Source organism: Marmota marmota, unplaced genomic scaffold (genome assembly GCF_001458135.2).
Source record: "Marmota marmota marmota unplaced genomic scaffold, marMar, whole genome shotgun sequence".
NCBI lineage: Eukaryota > Metazoa > Chordata > Mammalia > Rodentia > Sciuridae > Marmota > Marmota marmota.
The window spans coordinates 20,771,671-20,784,635 of record NW_026000211.1 but is presented as its reverse complement, the minus strand read 5'-3'; the positions used below and the strand labels follow the sequence as shown (position 1 = coordinate 20,784,635).

General features: G+C 32.6%; 1 protein-coding gene across 1 annotated transcript in view; it reads right to left on the bottom strand.

Moving 5' to 3' along the window:
* Positions 1 to 2,788: 2,788 nt before the first annotated feature.
* The window catches only part of Fbxo8 (F-box protein 8), a 61,623-nt gene continuing 51,446 nt past the window's right edge, over positions 2,789 to 12,965 (bottom strand). The window contains exons 5-6 of the mRNA XM_015486205.2: positions 12,154 to 12,350; positions 2,789 to 9,516 (exon numbers count right to left, since the gene is read on the bottom strand). Of these exons, the coding sequence (XP_015341691.1) occupies positions 9,329 to 9,516; positions 12,154 to 12,350 (385 nt within the window). The 3' untranslated portion in view covers positions 2,789 to 9,328. The remainder of the gene's footprint in view (positions 9,517 to 12,153; positions 12,351 to 12,965) is intronic.

Genomic DNA, 12,965 nt, shown 5'->3' with positions numbered 1-12,965 from the left:
AAGCTGGTAAATAAAGAGGGTACTGATCAGTAGGTTATCACTGTAACATTTCCTTCTGTACTGGATTTAAAATCAATGTCATGAAAAATACATTTGCTTAAGATGAGTTGACAAAACCAGATTTTTGAAACCAAGAACCAGACCCAGCATCAACACAAATTCATCAAGGTAATAAATGCCCCCAAGGGGACAGCTGTTACAAGGCATTGGATTTCACCTAATCCAATATGAGCTTAGTCCCATTCAAGGATATTTTTATTTTTCTGGTTTATTATTGACTATGGCCATAGTCTTTTTGGGATGGGGCATTCTGGAAACTTCTAAATATTTTCCTAACTCCACAATCAACTAAGGGAAGGGAAAATAAATATATATTTATTTTTCAATTTCTGCAGTAACAGTAAAAATCTCCAAAGAGAAGTGAAATGAATAATTGTGAATCCCTGTGTAAACACTATTACCTACATTAGATTTTGCAGTCAAAGCCAGCTATGGTGATAACATTTAGCAACTCAGGAGACTGAGGCAAAAGGATGGCAAGTTGGAGGCCAGCTTTGGTAATTTAGTGAGACTCTGTATCAAAATAAAATTTTAAAAGGGCTGGGGATGTAGCTCAGAGACTGTTTTTGGGTTCAATCCCCAGTACTAAACACATGCACACATACATTTATGCAAACACACAAATATTTTGAAGTCCATTTTTAGATATTAAGTATGCAATGCAGCAACTAAATTGCAATTGCTACTAAAATTTACATACATTGAAAATAGAATAATATGATTTTTGAGAATTTTAGAAATGCAATAAACTATTTCATGGCTTCAAGGTTGAAAGTGATATTTGCTTCGTGAGAAACTGACTGTGGGCCATATGATAGATGACAAATATACTGGTCTACATACACGCTATTCTATTTTGCTCTTGTTAGGGTTCTATCAATAAAACCAGCAGCCTTAATGAAATTTTCTAGGCCATTCCACTGGATATTCACTGGAAGTCTGGTTCTGGCTGAAGGTCTCTTTCCTTGGGGGATGTACGCTCAACTCAGAAAACTACTTTGAAATTGTTCAACAGGAAGGCACTCTTTATTCATTTTTCATTTTGATAAAACCTGACAAATGTACATTACCAGTTTTCTGTAAAATTAGCCCTCGAATATCTTTCAGATCCTCAAGATATTTTCTACTCTGCTTTTGTTGGAAGAAGTTTCACATGCCTCAACTCTTTTGGATAGCTATTTGAATAAAATGATAAATATTGATATTGTGTTGCTATTGCTAATTGGTACAAATGCAAGTAACAATTTGCACAATGTTGTTGTAACTCAGTATTGATATTGTATTTGGTATTGATAATTGGTATTTGGTGTCTAATTTGTTTAATTAGTCTTGGTTAATTAAAATACTTGGTTAATACAAATATCAAATATAATGATTGTCCAGTATTGAATATAATACCAATACTGGGGCAAAAATTTATATTACATTTATTACCTAATAACTAGTCATATTCAGAAATTTGGTTTTAGGTAATAATGTCATTATTTTCAAACATAACACATGAGGAAGTAAGAAAGGGTGTATTAAGTCAGATTGCAATTTTATAGCTTAATTTTAAAACTTGACTACAATTAGGTATATATTTTTAAAGTGTTTTCAAAAGTGAAAATTATTTTACATTTCAAGTGCTTCATTTCTTTAAATGAAAAACAAAACAACAAAGTAACCTGAGATTCTAAAATTCCTTGTTTGTTTAATTTTAAAAATAAATTAGAGGTTGTCCAAGATTTTTGTCTCAAGTACTCTCAAAATGTCAACAACTTAAAAATTTAAAAAGTGATTAACTACTTGCAAAGAGGCTGAAAACAATATCTTAGGTATGTGTGTCCCCAAACATACATATTTCTGATTTAGACTTTTAAACTGTCAATACCAGAAAGACAATGCCATTGACGTGTACCTGGCACTAGTCCTTCCAGTTAATTTTTTCCCTGGAGAGTGGTTTTGGGCGACAGAGTGGCGTCCGGGCTTCCCAGGTTGTTGCACTGACAAACTGCAGTGGTGGTAAAGTCAAGGAGCCTGACAAAATCTCATTAATCATTTTAAATTAAATCCAACCTTCCTGTCCCACCATGCAAAGAAGAAAGCCTTTTCTTTCCTTCTTTCTTCTTTTTTTTTCAACAAATGAAAATTTCCTCAGAAAAATTTGGTATGTTTCTCGTCTTGGTCTTTAATTTAGTTAGACAAAAATAAAACAAAACAATCCACTTTTCTAAGCTTGAAAACAAAACATTTGTCCAGGTATGATTTAACAGATCAACCAAGTGTCTTTTAAAGATAAAATATATTTTGAATAAAAAGTCATGGAGACATTCTGAGAGGAAACTACACCATGCAAATTAGAAAGATTATTTATCTTTATTTTCTTCATAGGTCAATGAATTTATTTTGTTCTATCTAATGACCCTGCCAGGCATGGTGGTGCATGCCTATAATTCTTAGCAACTTAGGAGGCTGAGCCTGGAGGATTATAAATTTGAGGCCAGCCTTGGTAACTTAACTAGACATTATCTCAAAAGAAAAAAATATGAAAAGCATTGGCAATAGAGCTCAGTGGTAACATGACCCTGAGTTCAATACACACACACACACACACACACACACGTATATATACACACATGCACATACACGTGTATATGTGCTTGCTCTCGTGTGCGCTTTCTCTCTCTCATACATATACATATTACCCTTAGTAGGATTTTAAAGAGGAAATAAGAAAAAAAATCCATTATATTTTGGTATATTTTATTCCAGTCTCTTCGTTCCATTCATGATTTTGCCTTACTTTATAAGGTTATTGTAATGTTTGTATGTACACATGAATATACACATATAATTTCATATCTTTTAATATTTACAAGTGGTTTTTCATATTATTCAGAGACATCATGGCTTCATAGTAATACATCATGAGAATGTATTTTGGTCTACCTGATCAGTCCCTAATATAGTGTTGGGTATATAGTCAAATATATGTTATTTCTTACAACTGCCCCCAATTTGGGGATTCCAGGTGTTTCCATCTATTTTTTTTCCTTTAAAAATATAAGAATGTGATCAAGGGCATACACACTCCCTTTTCCCTATTTTTATTATTTTCTTAAGATGGCTCCCTAAAAGAGGCTCAATTTATTTATGAATGCTTGAAAAGAAACTGTAGGTAGTTGTATTAATAAGGATATTTAAGCAAAAAAACCACTTTAGGCAGTGAAAAACAAGCTCCAATTAGAATAAATAGGTTATTTTAAATATTACAACTGAGCAAGTCAACTTTCATTAGCTCTGTATTCATTGATATTCATAATATTGCCAAAAATTGGAAAGAATAATTACGAAAACTAACAAGATCAAAGACTTCAATTCTTGAAGTTAAACAAGGGAGACAATCTTAAAGAAACAGTGATTTATCCAGATATTTAAAATTGGAGGTACTAGAGAGATAAATTTATGTTTAGGATAACATACAGGTTGAATCAGTCTTAAAAAAATTTTTAAAGTTAATGACTTATAAATTGTGTACACCTGAAAAATCTGAATATGTTAGAAAAATGGAACTAGTAAAACCATCTTTCTATATGCTTATACAGGAACTGAACCAGAGCTAAAATAAATCAAGAAACTACTCTGGGGAAATGTCTATGTTAGGAACTGAATGAGACATAAGAATTAAATTTCCATCTGCGAAAACTGAGAAAGCTGTCCTGGAGGGAACAGAATCTGGGAACATTGAAGGACAAATAGCATTTCAACAGGTAAAATATGAAGGAGGATTTAACAGTTTCCCAAACGGGGTGAAAATACAGCATTCATTATGATTAGAGTGTTAATTTCACCAGAATAAACTCCGGAAAAATCCTGATGACAAATTTGGACGAGGCTCTAAAAGATTCAAGGATTGTTTCTATTTTTCTTCTCTGCCCTCTCCTCCTTTTTCTCCTTTTCTTTCCTTCTGTATTCTTTTCTTTCCCTTTTTTTCACCCTTTCCTTCCCCTTTCTCCTTCATTCCTTTCCCTTTCTCTCCTTTTCTCTTTCAAAATATGATCTGTATCTTAGAAAACATAACCAGTGACTGTGTGGGAAGTATTCACTAGAAGTACCCAATTGGCATGGTGCATTCTGGGCTTGAAACAACACAACCCTTATTGGGGAAGGAAGGTGTAGACAGGCCTAAGCACTTTTGTGGGTTTCGGCAGAGCTCAGATTACACATCAGGTAAGGGAATATTTGCCCAAGAACCATATAAAAGCCATTAGCAGTACGATGATTTTCTAGCCTTAAAGAATTTAGTCCCAGATGGCAAGGTAGACTCAAGAAGGCTGAGTATAGATGGGAAAAAACTTCCTTGGGCTGCAGTAAAAGTAAAGATCAGCACCCTTCTTGACAATTTCTTTCTTTAGTCATTGTGATACTGTTCTTCTCTAGTGCTTTGATGAACCCTCTTTTCTGACTCCTTTTTTCTTTCTCTACCCAAACCTAAAATAATATATTTCCCAATTATTTCTTTTTATACTCCATACTTCAAGAGACGTTATCTTTTCCATGTATCACTTAATATGCTTTAAATAGTAATGTGGACTCCAACTTAAATATCCAGCTCTATTAACTTTTAACCCTAGTCCTATTTCTGGCTGCATTGAAAGCTCTATTCATTCTTTGAAGTTCAAAATATGCAAAAATTGGGATAATCTTTTCCATTTTACTCCACCTGTTGCTTCTCCTAGGAGCTACCATTCATAACAGAACAACCAGGCAGTCAGATTACAAATCTTTTTCTAAAATCACCACTCCTATCAATTTCCAAATTTATTACTTCTCTCTAACATCCTCTGCCACTTTTCTAATTCAGATCTTGAAATAGAACCTGAGTGGTTGGGAGCAGTCTAATCTTAAGATCATGTTTGATGAAAAAGTTGGACATGTAGAAAATAATAGTATAACTACTATAATAAAGATATGTACAAAGCACCACAGTTTACAGAAGAAGAAGCAATTAACATTAGTGGTGTGTAAAACAGTTTGAGAGCTTTGATAAAGAAATTACATTTGAGGTGACTCTCAGATGATTAGCAGAGGAACAATATATACACAGGTAAGAAAAATGTATCAGAGAAAGAGAGCTTATAATAAAAGGCAAAGGAAGATCAAACCATAGTTGAGGAATGTTATTAGAGATGAAGCTTTAAAGATAAGCTGAGGCCTGATTGTGAAGTCTTAAATGCCATGCTAAGGAGGTTACACTTAGTTTTTCAGGGCAAAAGGGGACTTTGAAGTGTCATCAAGATGATTTGTGTTTTAGAAAGATATAATTGTTAAATCTGAAAGAAGATGCAGTTCTCAGTTATAGGTAATTTGTTCCCCAGCAGATACCTGAATATATAGGAACATTATTTGTATATCATAATGATTGGGGGACACTAGTGGCATCTAGTAGGCAAGATCCAAGCATGGTTATGCCCCATACTGTATGTGACATTACATATAATACAAAATTCTTCCCATGATGAAGACTAACCTTCCTTCAAAAATAATAGAACCCATACAGAGAAACACTGAATGCTTAATTTAGTACGTGTTTTTTATTATTAAGGGTTTTCATAGATGGATCATGTTAAAAATTTTTAACCGCCTATTTTAAAAACGAATGAGGAATAAAACCCTAATCATTAAGCATAAAAGGAATACTATTCAATTAGAGAGGGTTTAACTTTAAGTGATAGCCAAATAGCTCTTTCAACCTTCCAACAGATAAAACAACCAACTCGGGGCAAAATATAAAATTCAATGACTTGAAAGTAGTAGAAAGCAACCCAAAGCAAGCTGATCCTACAGAGAATATCATTTTGGGTAGCAGAGAACACAGCATTGGGTGAGCTTCCCATTTTGATAATTAGCCCAAAGGCAGTCCTACTCTGCATCATGTGGAACCTATAGTTTTATTGATTGAAGAACCACAGGCTAGGGTTTGGGGTAATGGCTGTTGCTGGAAAATGCAGAGGGAAAGCCTGGCAAGGAAAGAACCAGTGAGAGTCTCAGATCCTATGTATGTACTTTGCCCCCAATTCTGGCTGATCCCTGAAGCATGCAGGCACAGAAAAGACTCTAAATAAAGCTGCCTAATTAAAGAAATGAACTGAAATTTGACCAGCCTTCAACTATAGGGGAGCCACAGTTTACAACTGGAAGTTTAGTCAAGTTAACTGCCTATTTGTTTGGGGGGGGGGGAAGGATCTGGGGAAACAAATCAGAACCCAGGGCTTCTATTACATCTTATTTACCATGTCCAGAACATAGTCTAAGTTATTCAGCATATAAGAAACAGAAAAATGTAAACCCATTCTCAAAAGAAAAGGAAACCAAAGAATACTAGCACTGATATGATCCAGGATATTGGAATAAACAGACAAGTATTTTAAAGCAGCTTTTCTAACTATGCTCAAGGATGTAAGGGAAAATGTGCTTGTAATGAATGAAAAAAGATAAGAAATCTTGGCAGCGAGATAGAAGTCATAAAAGCTGAAGGCAATTATAAGTTATAAAAGCTAAAGGGAATTTATAGAACTAAAAAGTGTAGCAATTTAAAGAAAAATGTTTATTGGAGGCTTAAAAAGAGAACAAGTATATAAAAATTAGTAAACTGGAATACAGATAAAGAGAAAAAAACACATGAGGAATAAAAGATTGGAAAAAAAATCTATAGAGCCTCAAAAACCTGAGACAATATGAAGCTAAAAAATATTGCATGAAATAAAACACTCAGAGGAAAATAATATCGTACAATAGCAAAAACAATTTGAACACTACTGCCTCCTTATCAGAAATAAGAGGTCAGAACATAATGAAATAATCTTTAAAGGGGAAAAATGTCAACTCAGAAATATTCAGCCAAAAACTCTTCATAAAAAAATCAGACATTTTCAGATAAAAGAACACTAAGATAATTTTCAGCAGACATGAACTGAAATAGAAATCAGACAGTTTTTCATTTTGAAAGGAATGATATTGCAAGAAAACTTGGATCATCAGAAAAGAATGAGTATCAGAAATGATAATCTGGGTAAGAATTAAAGGGTATTTTTTAAAAATTTATTTAAAGTGTGTATGCTTGTTCAAGGAAAATTATAACATATAACATACTGTATGTTATATATGACAAGAATAAGGTAGTGGATGGGAGGACGGCCTAAATGGGTCTCTATGGTCACATTGGTTTGGTTTGCACAGGTACATGTCTTTGTGAGGTTTCATTGATCAGTATGCATGATATTTCTGCATTTCACTGAATGTAAGTTTTACCTCAAAGGAAAAAAGCTAAAAAAATAGACTTTTAATTAAAGATATGCAAGCTTAAGTCTTTAGAAATGAAGTATATTGTTTGAAACTTATTTTAACCTGTACCAAACTAATAAAATGGATTCACTAATGGAAAGAGGGATGGATAAATATGTAATAAAATAAATATAGTAAAATTTTAATCGTAGAATCCAGGTGGCATGTATATAGGCATTCTCTGTAAAATATGTCAATGTTTCTATATGTTTGAAAATTTCCATAAGAAAATGTTGAAAAAGGTATTGCTAATCCACATTTATAATTAGACCGTAGTAGAAAATAAGACTGATAAAAGGGGAAAAAATTGGGAAATGGGAGCTAGTAAAAAAGAAAAGAGAGTGAAATTTAAAAAGATGACAATTAAGAGGGATGCGGGGGGAAAAGGAGTAGACAGAGAGGTCTATGTGCCACACACTGGAACACAGAAACAAAAATAAAATACATTACACTGTTCTTTGTCTTTTGAAGCTTAATAAATTAGTTTGAACTTTACAAATTAGAATTATTTTGTAATGGAATTCAAAATTATATACATGTAAACATTACTTATTTGATTCAGAATCTAGACATTGTTTTGTATCAGTTTAAAAGTTCTTCTGACATTAAAAATGATTTGATTACCTTATTTTTGTCCTTTAAAAATCTATAATATACTACTGCAGCTGTAATATTAAAAATCTATATGGATTTAGGGTCAGATCTGAAAGGAAGCCAGGATTCTACACTTCTAGTAAGAAGTCTCTACTCCAACTCCCTTACCTCAAGCTAGCAGCTCTACCATCATATTCTGTTCACTCCAAACCTTTTGTTGTTTAACTTACTATATAAATACAATGTTCTCTATCAATCCAATGCTGTGTAAATCCAACACTCTTTAACCACTAAATAATTATTAATTAAGACACACTGAATACATTTGCTCTCCATTTAGTAGGGTTTGTCCAATGATGTAACACCTGTGAATGCAGAGCTGATGTCTAGGTATTACTAATACCTAGTACAGTGCTTAGCACATGGAAGTCCCTTGATGAATATTTACCAAATGAATGAACAAAGACTATATACCATCGTCACAATATCCCTTTCTCAATGAATTCTGAACAGAGATTATCAAGATTTTTAGGAAAAGAGTAAAGTGTGATTAGTTCAGCTATAAGTAAGCAAAGATTTATCAGAGTTCTAATAACATTTATTCTGTTCTGATAAGTGTAGATGTTAAATTCAGACACATTTTTAAATCTTAAGTGGTTTAAAGGACTTACTGAGAACTGATTAACTCAGAAGTTTAAAAAATGAAGAATCAAATGATAAATTTATATTATACAAGTAAGTACGAGTTTTGCATAGTAATATAGTAACAAACCAACACTCTTGGAAGTCCAAAGACAAGGATAGCTGGTATTGGTTTCCATTTGACGTCAGATCCTACTTTTACAAAGACAACAATATTCTCAGATAAGAACCAAATAAATTTCAGAACCCAGTTTGAGAGAAAAGGAAAAAAACTTTAGTTAAAATCTTTACAATAAAATAATTATGATTATAAATCTCTTTAGTTAAATATGTACACATTATATGGAATCTTAAAAAAGAATGTAAATGGATAAAGTTTTTCAGGCAAATCTACTGCACAAATACACCATCTTATAGAGTATAATGTGTGTCAGTTTAACATTCTTTCAATAGTTCTGTTAGACAATGGCTGTGCTTTGTGTAAAACATGATAAGCAAAATTAAGAAAAATTCTCCAAAGTTACTTAGTTCTCCAAGGAAATTACTAAAAAAGAAAATAGTGAAAGAAAAAGAGGTTGTATACTCAAGCTTGATTGTATACAGAGGCTAGAAGGGCCAGCACTGATGAAACCCCCATATTTGCTAAATAAGTCCTTGGGTAGCTTTTAGTCTGAAGTAGAAAGTTGAAGTCCTAGTAATTGTGCTTTTATGCAGCCACATGGCCAATAAGGTAGATGTTGTCATAAAGGTGCCCTACAAAATCTTCACTAATGTTTTGAGCAGCACGACGAGTATTTCTAATAAATTCTCTTTTTGACATCTTATTCTTCACATGAGGGCTAGTGAGGTCAATGGAAAGTAGAATCAAAGAGTAGCACAGTACATAAACAGCGTCTGTAAGGAAAAAGAAACACTTTGAATTATTTGCTAGTATAAAAAATATTATCCCAAAGGTTTTACATTTTACATAAGGGCAAATGTTCATAATTTCAAGAGCTCAAGATTAGTATACAACTAAACAGGACGACCAACTCCTCCCAGTTTGCCTAGTTTTGCTCTTTTTCCAGTTCAGCACTAAAAGACCTGGAAAATTCCTCAGGACTGGGCAAACCAGGACAGTTATCCTCCAGTCTGAATGTAAATTCAGTAAGCATTTCCTCCCTTCCTCCCTACCCTGCAACTGACTGAACCCAGGGCCTCATACATGCTAGGCAAGTGCTATACTACTGAGCTATAATCTTAGCCCTCATCAAGTATTTTTTTTTTTTTTTCAATTCAGAAGAACTTTAGAATAGTTTAGGAGTTTATAGTAAAAAACTCATTATAGATTTTTCTTTTAAGTTTTAGGTGGACCCAGTATTTTTATTTTACTTTTATGTAGTGCTCAGGATCAAACCCAGTGCCTCATGCATGCTAGGTGAGCACTCTACCCCTGAGCCACAACCCCAGTCCTCATTCTAGACTTAAGAATTTCAGAATTAGCTTTATTTTCATTTTTGCTTTCAAATGCTTTCACCTACCATACCAAGCTACACTTTCAAAGGCAACAACTATGTAGAGATTTTAAAATGCCTATATATACTAAGTATTGCTTTAGAATTTGCTTTTGCTTTTTTTCACACAGTATATTGTAACAGCTTTCTTTAATTTCACATATAGAATCTTCTCACTGTTTTTCATGGCACCACAGTAACCATTACAATCCTATTGATATCCCATCTCACAATCCTATTGTGTATATCTTATTGATATAAACATTCAGGTTATTTACAATTATATAACTATTTGAATATGTGTATTATGTTATTTATATCCAACTATTTGTGTACTATGAATCAAAATACATATTAAAAATTTGCACTAAGAGCATATTTTCCTGCTCATTAAAAAAGGAACATATTTATTTACAGAGTGCTTTACATAAACCTAGTTTAATATGAAAGCATTTTAACGACTACTTGGCATTAAAAATAAAATGTTAACAATTTATAGGATTATGAAATTAATATTCTTACTTGGAGAGATGTATTTCAAAATCCTATGGAATTTACCTATTAATTTCAAAGGTAAATCTTTAGAGAAAGGATTCCTATACCAGAGTACCATGCAACAAAATAATTTTCTTCTTTATATAAGCTCAGGTCAATACTTGATGTTTAATATTACAATAGTAACAAACGATACTTGGTACTCTTGTGGTGTTTATATTTCAGAATCCTACAGCTAACTGAAAGATCATGTCTTGTAAAGCATGTTCAGTAAATTTCATGATACATAAATGTTTTGTAATCTCTGCTTAATGAGATAATCAATATAAAATTTTTTATATGAAAAGATAAACCTATATCAAATGAAAAGCACACAGGAAACTAAGGTTCTATCACATGCAAACATATATGTATACATATACAGTACATACAAACACAATAAAAACTAGTTGTATTAAAAACAAATTTTATTAGGCACAGGGTCTCTGGTCTAATTCTTAGATCCTTGATCCACTTTGAGTTGAATTTTGTGCATGGTGAGAGACAGGAGCTTAATTTCATTTTGTTGCATATGGATTTCCAGTTTTCCCAGCACCATTTGTTGGAAAAGGCTATCTTTTCTCCAATATATGTTTTTGGCAGCTTTGTCTAGTATGAGATAATTGTATTTATGTGGGTTTGCCTCTGTGTCCTCAATTCCATACCATTGGTCTACATGTCTATTTTGGTGCCAATAACATGCTGTTTTTGTTACTGTTGCTCTATAGTATAGTTTAAAGTCTGGTATAGTGATGCCACCTGCTTCACTCTTCTTGCTAAGGATTGCTTTGGCTATTCTGGGACTCTTATTTTTCCTGATGAATTTCACGATTGCTTTTCTATTTCTATGAGGAATGTCATTAGGATTTTGATTGGATTACATTACATTATATCTGTATAGTGCTTTTGGTAGGTAGGAAATATGGTGGAATGAGATGGACATCATTATCCTAGGTACATGTATGAAGTCATGAATGCTGTGACTCCACTTTGTGTACAACCAGAGAACTGAAAAATTGTGCTCTATTTGTGTACTATGAATCAAAATGCATTCTGCTGTCATGTATAACTACAATAAGTAAATTAATTTTTTAAAAGCAAAAAAACCCCATAAATTTTAGTAGAAAAATATTACCTATGCAATGTGTGGATTATTAAAAGCTTTAAAATAATTTCTCAAGTATTCAATTACATTGGTAAAAGTATCGAACACTCAAACAAGAATAATTTTAAAGAATATCTGTAGCTAAATCTAACTTTTGTTCTAAGTCAGTAAATTTACTATGTATAAATGATGTCTATGACTAAGTAAAGTGGTCCTCTATGTTCACATAAATGATATATTCCATAGATGCAGTTACTGCTAAAACAGCAAAATAAATATTTTTAATTAATGGAGTCATTTTTCCCCACAGTGAGAAAAATGTGTCATATTGGACTGTTTTTACCTGGAGGTGGCCAGGGAGGAGGGAGGAAGTAATGTACTATATATATATATTCTTACCAGGACTAAGGCCAAGTTCCCGCATTAAATCAGGATTACAAGCACAGAACCTATGTGAGAACTTTGTTATAAGAGTTTCAAGATATTCTCCACGCTCTTCAGGGGCATGGATATGACGAAAAAATTCTCTCAGTGCATTTGGCAAGAACTGATTTCTAAAATTATGCAATGTTACAAGGTCATCCAAGACATCTCTCCTATAGAAAAAAAAATAGGTACAGCTTTAGTTAACTTTATTAAAAAATGCTAATAATAAAAATTATAAATTGTAATTTGTAATTTTTGGATAAAATAATGAATTATTACTCAGTTACTCCTATAAGAGTATATATTCTTCTTTTTTTGAACCCAGAGGTGCTTAACCACTGATCCATCCCCAGTTCTTTTTTTTTATTTTGAGACAAGAATCACTAAATTGCTTAGGATCTCACTAAGTTTCTGAGGCTGGCTTTGAACTTGCAATCCTCCTTTCTCAGCTGCCCGAGCTGCCGGGATTACAGTAGTGTTCCACCACACCTGGCTCAAAAGTATATATTATTCTTAAAACTTTAAAACATTAAGTATGATTATCTAATGAAGTTAAACAATTTTGAACTCTTTCATAAATAGGTTATAACAAAACTAAAGACAATACCAGAAATAATTCTGCTTATAAAATAAAGAAATTGTTTTGCAGTGTCTTCTTGACTAAGTCTTTATTTTTTAAATTATGAAAGTAAAGACAATCTTCACCTACCATACCAAGCTATACTTTCAGAGGCAACAACTATGTAGAGATTTTAAATTGCCTACATATACTATATATTGCTTTA